Here is a 23822-nt window from a genome sequence, read left to right as displayed (position 1 = left end):
TCTGGTTCTAGTAGGCAAAGTGATGTTATGTCTACCTTATGTCTTAAGGATGGTAGTCAGAATCGCTTACTAGATTCGGCACTTCCAGGGCACATGACATGATGTATATGAACTATTCAACTGCCAGTACATATACAAACATCTTGCACCTCGCCTTGAGGAAAGCATTTTGAATACCTGGAGGGATGGTAGGAATATGCAACCAACAGTTAAACTTACCAATATGTTGGGCATCAAAGAGCAAATAAATGGTGGTAATGATTTGGCCCGTAACACTTTGAATCTGAGCCCTGAGGTGGGTATGGGGACAGAGTTGAGCATCTTGCAAGATGGACAAGATTTGCAAGTGCAATGGGCAGATGTAACTGTTGTGCAAGGGCAAGGGCGCACATACTATCTGCAATTACAGTTTCTTCTTTCCAATTTCGTCATGAAAAATACTGATGTTGCATTCGTAGGTTTGCAGATTTTTTTTTTGAGAATGAAGCTCACAGAAATGATGGATTCAGTTGTAAGCAGCCAAGTGGCAACAAATGTTTCTTACTTTTACAATTTGTATTATCACAAGTGCGTGAGATATACTGTAATTTGCTAATGAAATGTTTTTGCAGGCATGTGATTTCCTTGAACAAGGCTATAGGCTCACGATTACCATTATTGCAACAAGGATTTTTTTTAGAATTCACACGACAATGTTCTGCCTGGTAGGTGTCTTGATCAATCATGGTTCAATTTTTATTTTATCCTGCTAGAGGCTGATTTCAGTTTAAACTAGTATACTTAAGTTTTTTCTTTCATTTCGCATCCACCTATATTGTTGAATTTTTAAATGTATTGTAAAACAATGAATTCCAAATAAGGTTTGAAGTCATTCCGCATATCATTTTGCATATTATATCCAACAACATGCATGTGTGGTAATGACCTTTTTTTCGGGCTTATTCTCTAGAAATCAAGGGGACAACGGTGCATTGGATTAATGGTAACCAAGAGGACAACAAAGATAGAGGTAGAAATTGGATCTGCTGGTGCACTGGATGAAACACTCTCTCTCTGTCTGTCATGTGATACACAATGATGGGAAGGTCAGTTTAACCTAACAAGAAGTCAGTATTGCTGTTTAGGTACTTGTCCATATGTGTAAAGAAAGGTTGCACCATTCGTGAGGGATAGTTTTGTTTTTTGTTATTATTTTTGACTTGGTCATATGCAAGTCAACAATGGGCATTTGTGTCTTTTTTCAAACACCTTACTTTTGCTTTATGTAAGGGTTCGACTTATTTCCCCCTTTTTTGCCTCTCGCCTTCATTTTGTGGTATGCGACTTTGGTGGAGTGTCTCAATGAGTGGCCTGCAACTTTGGTGGAGCCTGTCAAGGAGTGGCCTGCGACTTTGGTGGAACCTCTCAAGGAGTGGCCGTAAACATGGAGCCTCCACTACCAACTCTCTCACTTGCTGCAATTTTTTTTTTGGGCAAGTTATATTTTTCTGTTGCATTAAAAACAGGTATGTTTTTCAGTTTTTCAAGAGAGGAGAAACACGCAGAAGAAAGAGGGTTTTGGGGGGCTGAATGTCACAACTTAGCATTGTTATTTATAAGGGGATTTATCTGTTTTGGTTTCTTGGATCTCACTGTATTTTGATGCTTCATCCTGCTGGTTTCTCCCCATGGATTCTCCCCATGGATGTAGGAAGGCAAACAGTCTATCCAAACCACATAATTTATGTGATTTGGTTTCTCTGTGTTTTTTCCAATGTCAGTTTATTTTTCTAGTGACTCTGTTTTTTCCAATGTCAGTTTATTTTTCTAGTGACTCTCTTGATATCACGAACACACATATCTGCTTCCAGAGTGACTGTTTACACTTTACTCTATTTTTGTTTGCAATCTGGACCTCTCTTTTACAACAGGAAGGTTGGCTGGAAATCTCGATAAACACTTCAACTTCAGTCAATGGTTGTACTGTTGTAGGTTTTTTTAAGAGAATTGGACTGTTTGATGCCAACAACACTATCTTCTCTATGTTTCTTCACTTTCAAGATTTTATTGATGGGCATGCTCTGATTTCAGATATCCTGTAATAACTGACAAGTTTTTTTTCCACGTTAGTTTTTTAGAGTTTATCATATAAACCTGCCAAATGCTTGAACATTAGCCTTCTGTATTTGCTTGATGCACATCTTATAACCCCATGTTTTTCTTGATCCGTGGAAAGAGAATTTGTTAGTTGTAATAAACTAAAGGACTATCTTTCTATAAATAACTGATAATAGGTTAAGTTTTTCAACCAATGCATTTTTTTGTAGTGGCGCACATTTACAAGTTATGTTTGGTTTCCTTTTTCATAAACTTCTTGATAAGAAGGTGGTTGAGCAAAATCTCAGATTTGACTATTAGTGTCCAAAGACAAACAGAGCAAGAAAATGTCAATGGTTGCTACGAAAGGAAAGGTCAGGGGGCCTTCGGAGTCCCAAACCAGAAGTTCCTCCAAAGAAGATATTGCAGAGAATCGATTCCAAGAGCAAGGCACAATCATATGGGCACCAGCTATCTCTCAAATGGTGCAGTGGTGTCGGTCCAAGAATTGGATGCGTAGCGGATTATCCGAGGGAGTTGAGGTTCCAGGCTCTAGAGTTCGTGAACCTTTCCCCTCGTGTCTCAAGCCCATCTGCTTCACGATCTTTCCCTACTTCTCCACTTTCTACACAACCCATTCCGGATTTCAGTTTCCAGTTTGTGACAGTGGTGCCGCATAAATTTGCAGGACTAAAATCTCTGCGTGGTTGGTGATCCATTGCAATAATGTTCCAACCATCCGTTGGCTCCCCCATTCTTCTCAAGGTTGGCCAGTTAATCAAGTAGGTGGCTCAAGTTGAGCATAGTGGCTCAAGTTGAGCATAAATGAGTAAGTTCAAGTCGAACCAGAGTTGAGACGACCCATACATTCCTAGGCCCAGCTGCACCCAACCTCAGCAAGGTGTGGGACCCACTCCCACATATTGTAGTGCCTAGGATTGTGAGCCCAGTTAGCCAACTTGGAAAGTTCCTAGATTGTAGGTGCTCTCCCTTGTTTGAGCCAATGTGATCATGCCAAGAAGGAAACTCCTTTTTTGCCGCCAACACCTAACTCGACCAATGGGAGAGCCCTCCTTGAACTTGCACTCTTGCTGAAACTTGAGCCGGCAACTTATAGTTAAAAATCTTCCAACAATCAAAAGCATGGCCAACCAAAGTCGCCACTTTCGTGAGCGCGACCACCGCACCAACCATGGCTGCAAGGCAGTCCTACTGCCCCCTGGCCGAACGTCACCCTGGAATCCTAAAAGCAGGGCTAAATAAGGCTTGCATCACGACGGCGGTCCACTAGGAAAAAGGGAGTATCATGTCCACACACTGTTCATGCATGTACTGCTTACGTTGATGGAGTTGAAATAAAAAATTTTGGGCCAGCTCCAATGTCAAATCGCAAGCCCACTGCCCACCCTTAATTAAGGGGGTATTTGTGTAGATTTTGAAAATGAAAAGAGAATGTATCACCACAAACTGAGATCTTTACTGCCACACACTGGGCAAACACAAATTAGCAGCTGCCATCTTCTAAACGCATTATTCTCACTCCAAATGTTCAATTGCAAGCACAGCCTGGACGGCAATGTTTTTGAGAAAGCAACCAAAATTATGTAGATTGACCATAATAACATACCTTTTGTCAACAAGAGTTTCAATCACCAACCGGGGGCTGGACTTGAGAACTTCAATCTGAAGAAATTCAATATGCCACTGCCATTTGGTCGGATCTACTACCATAGCTTGTTTATACAAAGAAAGGAAAAAAGAAAGAAAATGTCATGTACTCACCGCAGAAAGATAGTGCTGAACTGCCTTGGAAGTTTCTAACAAGCTCCATAACCCGAATGTACAATGTCAAAAACCTAAGCCGGTAACTATACAAACCTGGAACAACCAACCAGCTGCGTGCACTATCCAAGCATATATGAAAAGACGACCAGAGTAAGTTATCACGTACAACAGATCCTTGAGCAGTACCTCCCTTTAAGCAACAAAAGCCTTCTCAATTCAATTTTGAGAAGAAAGTTGGGACTGTCCCATCACAACGTGGCAGTTACATTTTATTCATGAATTTCTAGAAGAACCTGCCTGCAAGGTCTGCGCACGGTAAGACCATGAGCATGTGATGGAAAGAGCTCAGTTTTCAATGCCGTATTACCCAAGAGAACACAAACGAACTGCCAAACTCCTCTGACAGTGGCCCACACAAGCTGCTACGTTAAGTAAAAGGAAAACTTAGAAAATGTCTAAAATTTTTGTGGAAGACTTCTATCCCTAACAAAATTCCGTACGCATGATCTTGGGAAATACAGAAAAAAAGTGGTGACAGTGAAGCATGCACAGGCCAGTGTGCGAATGACCACCTGTTGGCCCGCAGAATAATGCATCGGATATTTTTCAAACCATCAGATCCATTGATCAACTCTTGGGCAATTTTGCCTGGATCAGTTTCTCCAAAATAGCTGGCTCTAGAGGAATTGAATCAAGACAACGTTCTGCAGCTGCCACACAGACCTGCAAATTTGAAACAAGAAAGTAGTTGACAAACATAGCACGAAAAACATTCATAACTGATTCAGGCTTTCAGCCACGCATCCAAAGGATGCACACCAACAATCACCTAGGCATATAGATTTCATTCAAAATCAAGTCAAAATAACAAAACTAAAAGGTCCTCATCAAAATGTATCTAACATCTAAATAGAACTAATTTCCGTGATACAACACCTGTCTTTTTTTTATATTGTACCATACCATTTCCATGAGAACTAAAGTAGATAAATCTAACACCTCGGGAGTCCACATAGGGCAATGTATTCATCTTACTTTCAGAAGGGAAATCATTTATTCAATAGTTTGAGGCTTTAGTTGCAAACATAACTGCTAGCAGCCTGCTGTTGGCATCTATGGTGTAGTGAATGCTTTCCCTCAAAATCACCTTCATCTTCCTGCTAATTCTAGGATGTTGCTAAAAGGCAGAACTCCAACATGAAACAATGACAACAGTTACAGCATACTGGGAAAATGTATTTATCTTTTTATGAATGCAATGGCCAACCTCTAAACCAGTACGCTATGTACCCTTGCCAGAAGCGTTGCTTAGTTGGATCTTAAGCTTATAGTTCGTGAAGCTTGAAATTTCAATAAAGTACCTCATCAAGTAGGAAATCAATAGCTGCATCATCATCAGCAATTTCTTTAAGAGGTGCTCGAAGGAACTGCATGTCCAACTGGATTTGCTGAAATCCACCGTGGTTAAACGTCTGGAGTCTCACAAACTGTACAAAGCTTTTCAAGAAGAGTTTCACAACGGTTGAGATCACTGACTCCTGTAAACAAGGAGCAGAAACATTTATATTTTTTACATGGACATGCCTATATTCAATAACATATCCAGAAATCAGTTACATATTACCTGCGTAAACTCAATTTTTGTGAAGGTCTCCATTTTTTGCTTTAAAATCTTAGCAAGATGACTTTCAAGCAGTTGGCTTCGAACTTGCTGTGTATGCTAATTTTTTCGTCCCGAAGAAGGTTACCGCAAGAGGAATTTGCACTACCAGTGCTGTCAGAGCGATGATGCTTTGGCGTTGAGCAGCGAACTAAAATCTGCTTGACTTCGCTTACTGAAACTTATGAATACTCTTCTCCCTTCTTTTCAGAACATGCAAAGTGCAAGATCAAGGACCAATCAAATTGACTAAATTCTTTTGTAACTTGTTAAAACATAACATAAAATTGACGACCACTATTGATTGGAAACACTACCTCTATTTTGCACCCAGGAACTAAGCTCAAGAAATTTCTGAGAAGATTATGATTGCTCCATTGGAAGCTCCATGATATGCCTTATCTCCTATATATTGCAAGAACTTTGAAAAGCCCTAAATAATAATAATACAGAAACCAAAAACCCAAAAAAGAATTGGTGAGCCAGAGCCAATTTTAGCCATTATGATCTATGTGCTACAGTACAGGCCCACAGGGCATGGAAGATAGTACATGTCACTATAACACCAAATATAAAAAAATAAAAAAATAAAAATCCTGGTAGCCAAGTAACTTTAGCTTAAAGAGCACAACGTATGATTTACCTCTTGAAGAAGCAGGTCTACGAACATGTGAACTTCTCTGCGCTCCTTATGCTGTGTAAAATTATCAATTATGAAGAAATAAGTGCCTGAACATAACATGACTTTTCTTTTCATCCTTCAGGCAGAAAAAAGGTTGATGCATTTCAATTACCTTGATCCAATTTGGTGTGGTAATCCGCTTTTTCAGAAGCAGAGATATTTTCTGTGTTTTCGTATTGACATACTGCAGAAGATGACAAAGGTAAGAAAGAGAATTTGAACTACTTAGACCTCAATGAAACAAATTAATCATCATGAACCTTCTACATTTCTTGAATCGATTTCAGTCCCAACATGTCCTCATATCCTTCCACAAAAAAATCCACCAAAATTAAAAAATCAACTAATATGCACGTAACAAATACCAAACTTAACAGTTGAAACTGTGCAGCATAATAAATAATAAACTTTGAGCCTTCCAGATATTTGTCCTTTTTTGTGTAAATTTAAAGTGATTTATTTAATAAAATGGACATATTGGAGAAGAGGTGTTATCTACATCCTTCAAAACCAGTCATGATCTCCATATTATACATTTACGTATACGTTATATAATATCTACTACATTTATGCTGTCATATATACATTATATACAATTATATATAATATTTATGTAATATACATATATAAAACTATTATATATACATACACATATAACTATAAACTATTTATGTCATATACTACAATATTATCTACATACAACTATACAATATATTACATGTATTATATATATGTAATATATACATAAATTTATTAGATCATGCACGACATCCTTGGACATTGACACTTTCAAACAATAAGTTGTGCAGCAAAAATTTATTTATCAAAAGAATCAAGTTGTCACGGGCTGACTTTTTCAAACCTATTTGGCAAGCGTGGAGCCGAGGGATAGTCGGTCTGCAACACAAGTGAAGGAATTGAAAAATGAAAACCAAGCAACTAATAAAACAAAGCACCTAAACAACCCACGTCACAATGAAAGTGAAAACTAAACATGACACTATGCTGAAAACCACTAAAGTGGAAAACGAAGAAGATTGAACTACTATAAAATCAAACCAACAATTGCCCAACTCAACAAAACTAAATAACCAAACTAAATCAAAATAGGATCATACTGAAAACAAATGAAGCCAATGACCTTAACCTATGTTGGACATGTGCAATAGCTAACTAAAGGATCTATTCAACTAACCTGACACTAATGTGACACAAGAAGAAAGAAACTGAGTACTAACCTGGTCCAAAACCATCAAGGACCCGAGGACATAAAACCCAAAACCCAAGCAACTTCGACAAATAGAACCTTTCAAAAATGTCAGTTCAAAATCGACTACAAAATTGACTGGTCCTTTTGAAAAGAGAAGAGGCTTTGCATGACAGACTCAACCCTAAATCTAGGTTATGTTGAAGACAAGCGGTTAAGATGGAATAATAATGGTTTGGTAATGGAATGGCCAACATCTTTCAAAGCCAAAGGGGATTGGTAATCAAATGACAAACATCTTTCAAGACCAAAGGAGATTAGATATCAAGTTTTTACTTTAAAATAGTTCAAAAATGATCAATTTAACTAATAAGCATGAGTACTCGTGTGCAAATAATTGTAAATCAGGCCTGATCTTGAGAATACAAATGCTTCAAGAGATACACTCTTGAAGATCCCAACAACTTCAATAGGTAATACACAACCAAACCTCAAACTTGAGGAGAAGATACCAAATCTATTAATCTCAAGAGAAGAATACACAAGAGAGGCCTAAAAGCCTTAACCAAACAAGGGACAACAGTCCCATATATATAGTACAATGAAAGGGAGAGAAGAAGGAGGAGTTGGCTGTTGGGCCAGCTCCAACGGCTAGAAATCTAGCCGTTGGAAGCTGGTCCAACAGCTAGTTCCCTTTTACAAAAAAGGAAAAGGTAAAAATAGAAAAAGAAAAGAAATAAAAAATACATAAAAACGAAAAGGAAGCAAATAAAATAAAATACATAACACCTATGCATACATAGATATTCATATATACAAATCATATATGAAACATATGTATACTTACATAATGTCTAATATTTAAATTCTAACACCCCCCCTCAAACTTACGGTGTGATCACCGAAAGTTTGCCAAGAAGAAACTGAAAACGTGCTGAAGCAAGTGCTTTGGTGAAGAAATCTCCAAGTTGATATTCGGAAGGGACAAAGGATATATCGATTGTTCGGCTAAGATATTCTTCTCTCACATAGTGACAATCCATTTCAATATGCTTCGTCCTTTCATGAAAAGTATGATTGCTAGCAATGTAGATGGCACTTTTATTGTCGCAACAGAGCTTGGTTGCTTCATTTAAGTCAATTCCAATGTCCTTCAATAAGCTTTTTAACCATACAATCTCCATGGTGGTGGTGGCCATGGCACGATATTCTGCTTCAGTTGATGATAGAGAGACTTTATTTTGTTTTTTGCACCTCCACGAAATAAGAGAGTCACCTAGAAAAACACAAAAACCGGTGGTGGAATGCCTGTTATTAGGATCTCCACCCCAATCAGCATCAGTATAGGCAATCATATTCAAGTTTGATGAGGATGATAGAAAAAGTCCTTTAGTGATTGTGTGTTTGACATATCGAACAATCCTCAATGCGGCTCCCATGTGTACAGAAGTGGGTCTTTGTTGAAACTGACTTATGACATGTACCGCATGTGATATGTCAGGCCTTGTAATGGATAGATATGTGAGAGCTCCAACCAATTGACGAAATGGAGTGGGATTTTCTAGAATTTCTCCATCATCAATCTTCATCTTTACTCCTAAGGCTTCAGGAGTGTCTACCACCTTGTCATCAGTGATACCTGATCTGCTTATAATGTCATTGGCAAACTTCATTTGTGAGAGTAAGTATCCTCTTCTACTATAAGCTACTTCAATACCAAGAAAATATGTTAGTTTACCCAAATCAGTCATTTCAAATTCATTCTTTAGAAAGTCTTTTACCTGCATAATTCCGTTGGCATCATTACCTGTAATAATCATATCATCTACATATAAAAGTAACACAATTATACCTATAGCAGTATTTTTAACAAACATAGCAGTGTCAGAATAGCATGATTTAAAACCTTGTTTGAACATAACATTGCTAAACATGTCAAACCAAGCTTTTGGAGCTTGTTTCAAGCCATATAATGCCTTTCTAAGATAAAGAACTTTTCCTTGAGGTAAATCAAGCCCAGGGGGTGAATCCATGTATACCTCTTCATTTAAGTATCCATTCAAAAAAGCATTTTTGACATCCAATTGATATATAGACCATTGTTTAATGGAGGCAATGGCAATAAGAGCTCTAACAGAGGTCATACGAGCAACAGGGGCGAAGGTTTCTTCGTAATCAATCCCATATTCTTGGGCATATCCTTTGGCAACAAGTCTAGCTTTATACCTTTCAAGTGATCCATCACTTCTAGTCTTGACTTTGTAAACCCACCTACATCCTATTGTCCTTTTCCCTATAGGAAGAGACACAATGTCCCAAGTTTTATTGTCTTCAAGGGCTCTAAGTTCATTGTTCATTGCTTCAATCCAATGTGGGTTAGTTTTGGCTTCAAGATAGGATGAAGGTTCAACATGAGAGTGAATAGCTAATAAGCAAGCTCTATGTTTTGGGGAAAAAGACTCATAGGAAACAAATTTTTCAGGTGGATGAGAATCTCTTTGAGATCTTCTAAGAGTAGGTTGAGACTCTTGGATGTTTTGTTGAGACCTTCTCTTATAAACTATAACTTCTCTTGGTGATCCATCACTTCTTGGTGAAGATCTATCAAAAGGAGTATTCTCAACCTCATTTTGAGCATCATTATGTGAAGAAGGCAAAACATCATCATCATTATCAACATCATCATCATTTATCCATAAAAAAGAATAGTCATCTTCATGCTTGGGTTTATTTTCATTAAAGCCATTTTCTTCTTCTAAAAATATCACATTTCTTGAAACATACACCTTATCTTTTTCAATATCATAGCATCTATACCCTTTTTGAGTTTCGGAATAGCCAATAAAGACACATTGAATAGCCCTAGATGAAAGTTTATCATTTTTGTCATTTAAAATGAAACATTTGCAACCAAAGACTTTGAATCTTTTATAAGTTGGCTCCAAGTTAAAAAGTTTTTGAAAAGGTGAAATATTTTCTAAAACTTTAGAGGGCATTCTATTAATCAAGTAAATGGATGTTAAAATTGCTTCAGCCCAAAAATTTTTTGGAACATTTTTTGATATAAGAAGAGCTCTTGTTGTTTCAAGAATATGTCTATGTTTTCTTTCGGCGACTCCATTTTGTTGGGGGGTTTTGGGACAAGACTTTTGGTGTATAACTCCCTTTTCTTTTAGGAATTCTTCAAATTCATTGGAAATGAATTCTCCCCCGGAATCACTTCTAAAAATTTTAAGGTTTGCATCAAATTGAGTTTTGATCATGTTGTAAAAGTTTTTAAAATTCATAAGGACTTCGGATTTGCGTTTAAGAAAGTAAACCCAAGCATATCGAGAGTAATCATCCACAAAAATGACATAATAAAGCAAACCACCTTTAGACATAATAGGAGCGGGACCCCATACATCCGAATGCACTAATTCAAAAGGTGCTTTTGCAACAGAATTTCTATTTCCAAAAGGTAAAGCCTTAATTTTGGCTTTAATACAATCATCACAAGAGATCATTTCTTTACATTTCTCTTCCAAAAAAGGGATACAAGACATTTTTCCTAAACTTGAATGCCCAAGTCTTTGATGCCAAACTTGAATGTCACTCTTCTTGACTATATTGCAAGTAGGGTTGGAAAGATCCAAATAGTCAACATAGTAGAGATCATTTTTCCTAGAACCTTCCCCAATCATCTTCTTGGAAAGATGGTCCTGTATCAAAAATTTATTTTGTGAGAAGACAATATCGCATCCATGATTTGTTATTTGAGAAACCGACAAGAGATTTAAGTTAAGTTTGGGAATAAATCTAACTTTTGGTATTTTAAAAACTTTTGAATTAAAATTTTGATCAATATTCCCAACACATTTGATTTCAAGAGGAGTTCCATCGGCGGTTTTAACAAATGGACACGATTCTTCCTTAGTGCATTCGGTAAGCAAAGAATTACAAGGGGTCATATGAAATGAAGCTCCGGAATCAAGAATCCAAGAGTACTTACTTGATGATGTAGATGCCACGGTTGCTCCGGAGATTGGAGAAGTCCCTCCTCCTTTGAAAAGCGGTTGAAGAGCATCAATAAGCTTTGGTTGGAGGGCACTTACAAGTTTGTCTAGGTCAAATCGATTGTTTTCTTCATACATTGTCCCAGCCACACTTGTCTTTTTATCAAATCTCCTCAATTTAGGACATCTAAGTTTGGTATGTCCTTCTTCTTGACAATGGAAACATATAATCTTCTTGTTGCCATTATTGCTATGCTCATAGTTTCGATTAAAGTGAGGAGGCCTATAAGTTCTCATATGAGCACCGGGTCTTGAGGTAGCAAGAACACTTTCACTCTTGTCTTTTGAAAAATTGAGTCTATTCTCCTCCATTTGAAGTTCCGCTATGGCTTCGTTCATAGATGGCACTTTATGCCTATGGAGCAAGGAAGTTTTGACTCCATCATATTCCGATCTAAGACCAAGAATAAATTTATAAAATTTCTCCCTTTGGATTTGTTTTTCTCTAACTCCAATGTCTCTTGGATCATACCATTCGGGTTCAAATAGAGCAAGTTCGTCCCATAATTGCTCCATTTCTCCAACATATTCTTTAATGGTCTTGTCTCCTTGTTGGAGACTTGCAATCTTCATTTGAAGATTGCACATGTAGGCCACATCCTTCATAGTGTGGGTTTTCTTGAGGAATTCCCAAGCTTCATGAGCAAAATTATGTTTTGCTATTTGGCCCATGGTTGTAGTATCAACACAAGCAATAATCCAAGTGATAATCTTGTGGTGTCCTATCTTCCACTCTTCCCATTTTCTCTCATATTCATTCATAGCCTTGTCTTTTTCAACTCCATCTAGTTCTTGAGCTTTACCATCTATGGTCTTGGTGAGGACTAATTGAGGTTCACTTTTTGACCCATCAACGAGTCCCCATAGGCCTTTACTTCTAATAAAATGTTCCATAGTTTTTGCCCAAGAAACATAATTTGATGAAGTTAATTTGGGAAGAGGAGTAGAAGAAGTTCTTTCATCCATAATGTGTACCTTGTAAAAGAGACGTTGAGGTAGTGCTAGGATGAAAAACAGCCACACAAAAATGAAGCTTTCGACGCGTCAAGGACTGCCACAATCTTCACCACCAAGGGAGCTTTATCCCGTCACAAATATCACCAAAAGAGGCCAGCAAAATAACAGCACCTTCTTGTGTCAAATTTCAGCCAACAATATATCGAACACTTGGAGTGCTTCACAGCTCCAAGGAAAGAGTAATAATTGGATCTTCCAAGCTTGAAAGACAGCAACACAAAGAGCCAAAACGAGGCTCTGATACCATGTAAATCAGGCCTGATCTTGAGAATACAAATGCTTCAAGAGATACACTCTTGAAGATCCCAACAACTTCAATAGGTAATACACAACCAAACCTCAAACTTGAGGAGAAGATACCAAATCTATTAATCTCAAGAGAAGAATACACAAGAGAGGCCTAAAAGCCTTAACCAAACAAGGGACAACAGTCCCATATATATAGTACAATGAAAGGGAGAGAAGAAGGAGGAGTTGGCTGTTGGGCCAGCTCCAACGGCTAGAAATCTAGCCGTTGGAAGCTGGTCCAACAGCTAGTTCCCTTTTACAAAAAAGGAAAAGGTAAAAATAGAAAAAGAAAAGAAATAAAAAATACATAAAAACGAAAAGGAAGCAAATAAAATAAAATACATAACACCTATGCATACATAGATATTCATATATACAAATCATATATGAAACATATGTATACTTACATAATGTCTAATATTTAAATTCTAACAATAATATGGCCTTCATTGACACATAGTACCGTACAAGCATTAGGATTCATTACGCGTCAATGCTGTCAAATCTCTAGAATTGATGTCTTTCAATTTCCAAAATATGAACATAAAGAATCATCCTCAGCATCTTAGGTAATCAAAACTAGGAGAATATATTGACTCTAGAATCGCACATCTACCAAAGATTGTCACATTCAATTCTTACGAGTTAAGCCTTCATGCCTTTCATCTCTTGGCAAACACCTTTTGCTTTTTTTTTCTTCTTGTTTTTTTTTTCTTTCTTTCTCTTGCATTCAGCTTTTGCCTTTTGATTTTTTTTTTTTGGCCGACCTTCACCTTTGAGGGAATACCTCACCACCCCAAAGGCTACTACGAAGCTCCACCGCTTTGGTGGTTATGTGTAGCTTTGTTGCGTATCCAACCCGCTTCACCTTACGGGTTTTCGACGAGACAAAGGTTCATAAGTCGTTATCTTCGCGGTATAGACATAAATCACCTATATGCCTACCCGGTACTCTTGATTACTGACCCAGAGGAACGACTACACAAGCCCCGAGCCCATCTCTCAACTCTCATTTTGCTACCTGCCAAGATCTTATAGAACATTTTGGCTTCTCTATCAAGATATTTTCCTGCTAAATCCTTGCAGATGCTTGATTACTAAAGTCAATAGCATTTCCTAGTCTTGAATTTGTCAACTTCACAGGACTTTTCCATACTGCTCATATCCAGGATTTTTTCAAGTTTCCTCTTCCATTGTTTGGCAACAAAACCTTGAAATTTTATCCTTCTACTCAAGGAGGTACTAAGAATAAAGAAAAGCCACATCATTGTGTGAGAAGACACTTTTAAAATGTTTTTAAGCAAAACTGAAAATTTTCACTTTTACAAAAAAATCTTGACATCAAATGGTATATCACCAGAAGGAAGGAATTCAACTCTAAAGAAGAGGGTGAATGCAAAGCAGTATAGGTTGGTTGGGTAGAAAAATGAACTTCACCAACTCTCCTATAAAAGTATGAACTTCTATACAAAAGGTTGGTTTAATGGTGACGATTTTCAATAAATGTTGAGTTCTCAACTGATTGGAAGTTTTACAAATGGTTTAGGTTAAGCTCTTATCTTTTTCCAAAGGAAGCTTAGGATAAACCAATCCTTTGTGGTGGGTTTTGTAAAATCATCAAGTGCATGATAATGACAACTATGGGATTGGACTCTGTTAGACTCTAAATGTACGACTATCCAGCAAAGTTTGATCGGTCTTGTGCCCCGGCAATCTTCTCCAAATTCTCTTGTTTTGAGGTTTTCGTGCAACCTATATGTACTGATTTGATATGGTTTTTGTTTGAAATGATTCAAATGAAATAGTCTATAACTGAAATAGTCTATAAGAAATGCAAGCATTGTCCAGTATGTAAACAAGAATGATTTGTTTTCTTTTGTGTAGGTATCAGTTAGAACAGAACAACACAGTTTTCCAGTATGTAAACAACCTGGAAATGTACTGACAATCTGTCACGTAAACAAGAACAGAACAGTTTATCATGTTTTTACTTTTTGGCTTTACTTACAAAGTATAATCATTCAATTAGAACATAACAGAACAGTTTTTCAAGTTTTATTTGGAATAGAAGCTTACAGTTCAGTCAGCAAGTACATAATTTTATTATGTAATGGTTAACATAACTAAAAAATCAAAAAAAAAAAAAGGTTGCCGTTTTTGGCTAGGCGCGCCTAGTCCCGCCTAGGTGCTAGGCGCCGCCTGGTGCCCCCGGGCAGCACCTGGGCGCCTTGACAACTAAGTGTGCAAAACATTTGTATCAACTAATCTTAAGCAAAAGCTAGAGAATCAAATTCTACCAAAGAACTAACAAAATGAAGAATGCGGTTACATGGATACAATTGGTGATCTGCATAGTGCACAAATACACATAACTGCATATAGAGTGCCATTTATAATGATAGAATGGTTCAGTAAACATCAGGAGCAATAAGTGATGAATAAAGTTATATGGATAAATTCAGGGTCTACAGTTCCTTGCATAAATATGAAAAACTGCAGACAAATCACCATTTATTATGGCAGAATGGTTCACCAAAAATTGGCCATGATCTCATGATTTCTTATGCATGCAAAGTGAGAAATAATGTTAGAGTGACAGACAGAAACAAGTACCTAAAACATGTACAACGTAGACCTTGTCGGCCAGAAGTACTTTTAGATCACCCCAGAACCTCGAAACTTGCATCATAACCTTTGATGCACTGTTGGACCTAAAATAAGCATGATACGACATTAAATAACAAGTTTGTTAGCCTTCACAATATTTTATGGATGGCTACAGAGATATATGATAAAGGGATCCAAATTACTTGCACCAAAAATGATTGATAGCTGCAGATCTAGTTAATGACGGTAATGGGAAAAAAAATTGGAGTTCTAAACGCGAGGTTTTTCTCAGGTATAATACGGCAAGCTTGAAAAACACAGGAAAAATACGTGAAGAATACGGTAAATTTTTAAAAATTTAAAAAAACTAAAAATGGGGGAAAATAAAATATGTGAGAAACGAATAACACAAAACATCAAAAGATAAGTAGATTTGCAACAAATAAAAAAAAAACTGTTTGGCATTACAAATGAAAAAAATAAAAATAGTAAAAAAATGCGAAAATAAATTTTCGTTTTTAATGTTTCTTTCAAAAAAATATGTTTTTTAAAAGTTTTAAACAGCAATTTAATTTATTGCATTCTTTTCAAAAAAAACGTGTTTTTATGACTATGGATGTAAGCATAGTCACAAGTATCATTTACAGCTTTTTAAATGGCAAGATTATTCTCTGGTATAATACACAAAGTTGAAAATCTCAGGAAAAATCTCAGCAAATTTAAAGCATTAAAAAACATCATAAAAATAAAATTCAATAAATGAGAAAATAAAACATAGAAATAAAAATAAAACATGTCAAAAAAAATATCAAAAACATAAAAATGCATTTAGGTACCTTTTTTGGCTTCTTTTTTGTTCTGGCCTAAGTCACAAGGGTACAAGTGTGGTTCAACTTTAGGTATGGAGATACGGGTGCAGACAAGGCAACTTTAGAAAATGTGGGTACAAAGGTACGATAGCATATATGTATGTATATATAGAAAATAATATACAAAAAAAATCAAAATGAAAGCAATATTTAAATAAACAAGTGATATAAATAACAACATTGCATGTTAATGAACAATAACTTACAAAATAGAATAAAAATCCAATTGAAAAAAAATTAAATCAAGTAAAATTAAGAAGTTTGGATCAGTTTTGATCTAAAAAGAAAACAAGTATGTCCAAGTCACCCCTTGGGTATGGGTATGGCGACATGGGTACGTAGCGACATGGGTACATAGGCCTTACTAAAGTACCCATGTGACTTGGGTATTGGCATATTTTTCAAAAGAGACGAGTTTTTTCTGCCGACTTATTTTTTAAGTACAAAAAGGGTTTTTTCTTTAAAAAAAAATGGGTTTTTGTGACAGTCTAAGTCACATTAGTATGGGTACAGGTATGGCCAACCAATTGGGCATGGTGATTTTACAAAAATTTGGGTACGGGGAAATGGCAGCTTTACATATATAATGATCCACAAGAATTGTCAAAATTAAAAAAAAAATGAGAGCAAAAATATAGAACCTTGGTGGAAGGTTAATAAAAAAAAGGGAAAGCTCAAAATGAAAAAAAATTGTCTGAAAATATAAATTTTGAAGTTTTAAAATACAGTCACACCCACATAACTATGCCTGGGCATCGGGCTGGCCCGGCCCAATAAGAACCGGGTCCAGGCCTGCCCGCTGTCCAAAACTCAGGCCAGGGCTCGATGCCCGAAGCCCGGGCCCAGCCCGGCCAAGCCAGATTAAAATAAAAAAACGATTTTTTACATATAAAATAAGTTTTTTATATATAAAATACATTTTTAATAATAAAATATGTAAAATTAAAGAAATAAATTTTACCGGACCTACCGAGTCCCATCGGTCCAACCCGGGCTGGCCCAATAATTATTAGGCCGGCCTGGGCCTGGGCCCGGGCCCGATCGGGCCAGGTAATGGGTACCCGACCCGATGCCCACCTCTACACATAATTGTGTCCCCGTACCGACACAAATACATTGGCATATCATAAGTGTCTGTATGACTTAGGTGATAATGGATCTCAGTAACATGGATTCTTCAACAGTTTGTCGAACATAAATCGTATTAGGTGCAGCTTGGGTGCGGCAACAAATAAATTATTTCCTTTCCCACTAAATCATTGATAAAATCATAGTGTGCTAATCGGTAATTGCTACTTTTATTACTTGTGAGCAATTTTATTGCTAGTTTTATTTTTTTCAAGTGTTTGGACAATTATATATGTGTGTGTGTGTGTGTGTGCGCCCGCGCAGGGGGGGAGAGAGTTAAAAATGAGAATTTAAAAAATGAGATGATATAAAATCAAGGAACACAGGCTCTTTTTGAAAATAGTAACAAAAAGGATGTTTAAAACAAAAAAATGTTCTTCCTTTTCCCTCCTCTATTTTCCCTTTTTTTAGGGCCACACTCTAGCAGCATCTACATCATATCAACAAGGGTGCAAGCACCCAAAGTGTCGTGTCCTTGTGACATAGAGAGAGACCAACAACATGGAAAAAAATAGCCAACTGCAAGGGCTGTTTATAATGGAACCACATTAGGGTTGCTACAAGATTGCAATCAATGTAAGAAACAGTGCCACCACTGAGTGACATCAACTGCTCTTTAATACATAGTAATTTCACATAAAGGAGAAATTATTACCATATTGTGGAAATTACTATTAGCAGGTGCCTTATATTACCAATTACTCCATCCATATATAAACTACAATCCAGCAACAGCTATAGAATTTATGGCTTTCATTAGATACCTAAACACTAGAAAGTAACAAATTTGGATGTGTGTTTCACACTTGACATGCAATACCACAAATACAAACTTCAGAAGACATGAAAGTATGCAACCACAAGCACAACCGTAAATAAGACACCTACATGCATGAATTTATACATAAGCACAAGGATACACATACAAAGATGACTTCTTCTTGCTCCTATCATCACTCGCAGTGGAAGCATCTCCATCAACCTTTACTTCATCTAAAAGTAGGCAAAACAGAACCATAAAAGACTAACAGAAAAAAAGAAGATACTGCACTTTAACATATTCGAGCTGCAGCTTTCTACCTTTGCTGTCTACCAATGCCTTTTGAATGCTTGCCATAATTGATGATTTTGAAGATGAAAAAAAGCCTGTAAGAACAAATAAGGTCAAGTTGGAAGTGTATTTCAAAGCTGAGTCATGCTAATAACGATAAGAGATGATGAAGAATCATTGAATTTGCTGATGAGAAATTCTGCACCTTTCAATTGCAGAGGCCTAATCACAAATCCAAGAATAGCAAATGGAAGCATCAAGCATGCCTCTACCCAGAATGCCACTCGGCAATTAGTAGAGCTTCCAACCTACCAATATATATACAGCTTACATTCATTAAACTTTCAAAACTATTACAGAAGAATGTAACATCCGTGACATAGAGGAGTCATCTAAAAATTTGAGAAACCTTGTGGGCCTTATGTACCTACGTGCCATATTACCTAGTGTCCTAGTACATGATCTGTTTATTATGTGAACCAGAGACAGTTAAGGGAGAAATTAGCAGGTTCTTGGACTAGTTTTTGCTTTGACTTGTTGCCTTCAGAATTAGAGCAAAGTTAACACTCAAATATGGGGTCTAACATGAAAAAACATGTGCTACATAAGGGGGACAGGTTGTAACATCTCATGTATTGAGAGGGGCTTGAGAATCACCCTACATCTAAGATTTTGAAAAATTTCATGAGCCTCAGATATACTTGTCTTCTACTATTCTATACCATCAAGCATTGTGGTCTAATCCATTTGAGTATCAACCATAACTAGTTACTAGGCCAGACCGGATCCACAGGTTGCACAATGAGCCAAGTAATATGAGCTGAAATTGCCTAAGCTTAGCTCCAGCTCGAACCTTTGTTAAACAAGTCAAATTCAAGCCAATAGTTTACCTCAAGCAACTAAACAGGTCAAGTTACACGTACTTGACTTGTAAAAGCTCAAGGAACACTTATAAGAGTTGTTCCCATATCGATAACTCAGCTGGCATTGGTCCAGTGGATGTCTTTGAGGACTTTGAAATTACATGTTCCATGATTGAATCCATAGGTACATTGTACTTGAAAAAGTTTAACCTTGTTATTTGGCCCAGGTGAGTGCATGGCTCAACCTAAGCTCAGCCACAGGCTCAGATAATGGCTTGGCTCGTACATCAAACTAATTAAGGAGCTTGAGCTGGTGGAAATAGGCCCAAGCTGAGCTCAAGCCGGGCCTGAACTGTGCCAAGTTTGGGGCAACTCATGTGCACCCAGTCCAGATTTAGACTGGGTTATTACCTAAAATCTTGATAAGTGCTTTTGCATTGGAAGAACGCTTCAAAAATAATTTTGTGAAAAGATCTAAATAATAGTTGAAGATCATGAACAAGAAATCTAAAGCAAAAAAGAAAGACATCAGGACTTGAATGTTCTACTTTATTTTTTTGAACATGTGTTTTGGCCTTTGGGAATACAAAGATCAGATGGGTTCTCTCTCTCTCTCTCTCTCTCTCTCTCTCTCTCTCTCTCTCTCTCTCATGTTAAAAAATTATTATGCAAATGACAGAAACATAGGCAAAGAGAAAAGGCAACAATATTTCCTAAAGATGTTTTCTAGGAAAAAAGGTAAAAGCCAATGTCAGCATATCTACTTCACCCTCAAAAGATGATAAGTATCATCCTCATATCAGGCAGTATCGGGCATAAAAAATAAATAAACTTTCAGATCAAAAAGTTAATGTTTAACTATTATTCTGATATGGGCTGAATCAGCAAATGAAGAACAATATGGCCCAAACTGGTCTCATATTGGCCAATATTTACGAAGTACCATATTAGCCCAGCACTGTTGCAATGAGGGGCCGACATGTGCATGAACAAATATGGGCTGATATGCACCAATATTGATGGCACTGGAAATGCAAACCAAATGTGACTTACCAAGACAAGGACTAGTTGGTCAACGAACTAGTCCTTGACTAGCCGACGAAGTTGGTCAACTATCCATCAAACTGGGCCCTACTGATTTGGCAGGTATTGAAGAAACAGAGGGTACAGATTGTCTTTGTGTAGCCTGTGATCTTACAGTGTTTATAATGAAGAATCTGAAAATCTGTGAAAATATAGTGTCACAATGCAAAGTAGGAGTAAAATGTCTGATTTCGATGAAGATGGGTTCTATGTCACATGGGTGCATGTGCAAATGGGTGTGGGGTTGCATATATATATATATATATATATATATATATATATATAATGACAAGTTCAAAATTTAGATTACCAAATACCAAATTCTATATGTATACATAATCTAAACAGAAAAAACCTAAACATACATGATATTGATACCCTGTACACTATACAGTATACAGTGTTATTATTTATTAACATAATAAAATTTTAAAACATAACATGAGATTTGAGAAGTGAGAACTGCATACCATGGTAAGAATTAAGACAACATAGTTACAAATATGAAAAAAAAAAAAACAAAGAGTTGTAACTTGTAACACACTGCAAACAAACAAAAACACAAACACAGCCTAACAGAAACGATACATCACAGATTCACAATTAAATAAACACTGCAAATAAAAACACAGTTGCAGTAACAGTATGATACATCACACTATCATAGGTTCACAATAAAAAGCACTCTGCAAATAAGAACTTCAAAACAGACTCGTAGTAGCAGACTAGCAGTAAACAGCGGTCCATTATACATTATTTTTCTAGGGGGAAAAAAAAAACTAACAATAGTGAACAGATTAAAAGATTGATCGAACAAAAATCCCTAACAAACCACAACGATAAACAATCCTTCCGAAAACAAAATCGATGATGTCTGAGTGGAAACAAATGTAGTTAGCAGTTCTTACGTTCTAAGTTCTAACTCTAGCAAGATGACGTATCACGGCCTGCTTCCTGCCAATGGGCGTGCTGGTTGTATTAACATTTAAAAACGAAATTTCTGTTTTCTTCCTCCGATAATAAGAATTTCAAAATCTTTTGTACTCATGTGTTCCTCGCAAGAAGTTTTCCCTTCTTTACCAAGGCGATAGCTCCAGCTAAAAAATAGAATCATGTGCCTAAGAATGACTACCATCTCAAACGGGATACCCTCGACCGAGGACATGAACGTAATCAGTGGGGCACGATTAATCAAATTAATATCATGAAGGGGCCACGATTAATCAAGATCGTCAGAATCCTCCCCAACACCATCAAGAACCGATTTACAATGACAATAACGGGTGAGAGCATCCCCCAACAGGAAAAGAGCCCAACCCCAACACAAAAAACTGACAAAACAACATGCCGGAATCAGAAACACATTCAATCTCCTTTAATCTTTCCAACGAAACCAAAATGCAGAAAGAGATCGAGACGCATGGGAGCCCAGAATCCACCGGGGGGTAAATGACGCCAATAATCGCTAGGAATTGTAAAAAACAAGGCGTCAAAAATAAAAAAGAAAATCCAGGAACCAGCGGAAAGTAAAAGGCATACCTCTTAGGAGTGAACCATGAAGGATTCGACGAATCCGCCATTGTCACCGCCCCCGTAGCAACGACCACTGTCGTTGTTCCTGCTGTCGTCGCAGACGCTATTGTTTCTAATGCTGCTTCCGCTGTTGTCGTTCGTGCTATTGGTGTTACTGATTCTGTTGCTGATGGTGGTGGTGATGATTGCGGTGGTGATGGCGATTGTGGTGGTGGTGATGATTGTGGTGGTACTGGTGGTGGTGATGATTGTGGCGGTGCTGTTGGTGGTGTCGGCGGCGACGGAGGCGCGGAGGATGAAGAATCTGGGGCCGAAAGAGGTGGTGTACACGGGTCTCCGAGGGAGACACCATTTAACGCCTCTGTTTTTCTACTGTAATTTACGATTTTAAAAGTGAACCGTAAAAGCATATCGTTTTTAAAAATACAAGTGATATTTGGAGTTCCAATTTTATTTTTGTGATCACTATTATAGAACAAGATACAATAAACCTTAGGAAATGTCTCTAATATAAGTGGAATGACATATATGCTGGTGTTATTCGACATTTCATGTAACCAGGAAAAAGTACTGACGTTTTAACCCCCTTTTATTGACGTTTTAAAGAAAAACATGTTTTTTCTTTTTTTCTTTTTTACTAGCCTTCTTTTAAACTTCTTTCACGTTTTTTCTCGAAAAAAAATTCCTATAACACTAATTCAATGGTTATTTTGTGAGGAGGTTGAAATAGAGTTGAGCGTCACACTTTCAAGAAGCAGCAAATCATTGGTTGACCTATGGACACCCAAACACGCTTCCTTTCACTAGTTGCTAGTAATTACCGCCTTACCTTCCCTCAAGGTTGCGGTTATTTGAATGCAAATCTGATAACCGCCTTAGTAGCAAGTTAGATGTGGGTGTTTCTCAACTGGATAAGAGAACTTTTGAGTGTTTCATGGAAAGAGTCCTGATATACGACCAATAAGCCATATATGACATGCAATTATGTAAAAGCATATGTCATATTACCTAGAAGACTGGAACCAACCACTTTTGAGTATGCGCTTGAACCAACATTTCAGCTCAGGTAGTGTGAAGAACATACTTATCCTTAAAATGTTGAGAAGCAAGCAACCTTACTTTGGTAGCAAAACTACAGGACAACATCACATGGTCAATGGATTCATCTGCCTCGAAGCAAAGGATCCGTCAATTGGCAAGTGATATGCTATGTAAGAGGTGGCTACTGGCATAAACCATCCGGCCTGGGAATGAGCATCCTCATGCCGAACCAACTCCTCCAATTTTTGAGTAGGATGTCTTCTATAAGTGTGAAACTAGATATCCAATGCGTAACTTTGTTCATGCTGGTCCGTTTCCAAATAAGCCTGTCAAGAAACCTCCCGGCTGGCCTCTCAATGCCTAAGTGTATAAGAATGTTCCTAAAATATATGAGCACTATAATATACTACTCAAGAAACATCCTTCAATGATAGTTGGGCAGAGTAATCAAACATGGAACTTTCTTTAGGTGAGAGAAGCTTTGCAAATGTGCATTATTCTCTTGAAAAATCATGAGCAGTGAGCCTTAGACCTTAAGGTGCATAAACTATGAAAATGAAGGTACTTATCATAGATCATCTTTACCCATGGAGAATCCCTACGCCAAATCCTCATTGTAAAGTTACCATGCCTCTTATCCTCTGAATCCCTTGCCACCTTCTATAATAGGCTGACAAAGGAAGCTCCAAAAAGAAGATGGTAGCCCCAGCTCGAACTACCTCTCCTTCCACCTGACATTTCCCTTGGTAAGTAATAGAGAACACTAGCAGTCAAGGATGCTATGGAAGGCATAGCTAATCAGATACAATCCCTTGGTGTACTGTTACCAACATCCTAGACTTCCAACTAGCCAAATGTTTGGCGAGCTATTACACCA

General features: G+C 37.3%; 1 protein-coding gene across 8 annotated transcripts; it reads right to left on the bottom strand.

The window, feature by feature from the left end:
* Positions 1 to 3760: 3760 nt before the first annotated feature.
* On the bottom strand, positions 3761 to 22239 carry LOC116259159 (probable sphingolipid transporter spinster homolog 3). Of its 8 annotated transcripts, none has more exons than XR_007574078.1 (13): positions 21911 to 22239; positions 18631 to 18733; positions 18455 to 18520; positions 18301 to 18367; positions 15384 to 15481; positions 6464 to 6510; positions 6316 to 6387; positions 6165 to 6215; positions 5839 to 5954; positions 5486 to 5721; positions 5223 to 5399; positions 4362 to 4584; positions 3761 to 4280 (listed from the first exon to the last, which is right to left on the bottom strand). XR_007574078.1 is itself a non-coding variant. In XM_031636827.2 (6 exons), exons 2-6 carry the CDS (start codon positions 18680 to 18682, stop codon positions 7066 to 7068), a joined length of 318 nt encoding a protein of 105 aa, XP_031492687.1. In that variant the 5' UTR covers positions 18683 to 18733; positions 21911 to 22239; the 3' UTR covers positions 6517 to 7065. The 8 variants fall into 8 exon arrangements, 1 of the variants encoding a protein (XP_031492687.1); XR_004173875.2 differs by having other exon boundaries at positions 4434 to 4584; XR_004173874.2 differs by having other exon boundaries at positions 3761 to 4584; positions 5486 to 5724.
* Between the last annotated feature and the right edge of the window lie 1583 nt (positions 22240 to 23822).

This window comes from Nymphaea colorata, chromosome 8 (assembly GCF_008831285.2).
Source record: "Nymphaea colorata isolate Beijing-Zhang1983 chromosome 8, ASM883128v2, whole genome shotgun sequence".
Lineage (NCBI taxonomy): Eukaryota > Viridiplantae > Streptophyta > Magnoliopsida > Nymphaeales > Nymphaeaceae > Nymphaea > Nymphaea colorata.
This window is presented reverse-complemented; position numbering and strand designations above follow the sequence as displayed.

Coding starts and splice junctions, on each gene's coding strand:
- LOC116259159 (XM_031636827.2), bottom strand. CDS start 18,682: ATGCTTCCATTTGCTATTCTTGGATTTGTGATTAGGCCTCTGCAATTG. Junction 18,521..18,630: donor TAGGCCTCTGCAATTGAAAG/GTGCAGAATTTC, acceptor TTGTTCTTACAG/GCTTTTTTTCATCTTCAAAA. Junction 15,482..18,300: donor AGCAAGAAGAAGTCATCTTT/GTATGTGTATCC, acceptor TGCTTATTTTAG/GTCCAACAGTGCATCAAAGG.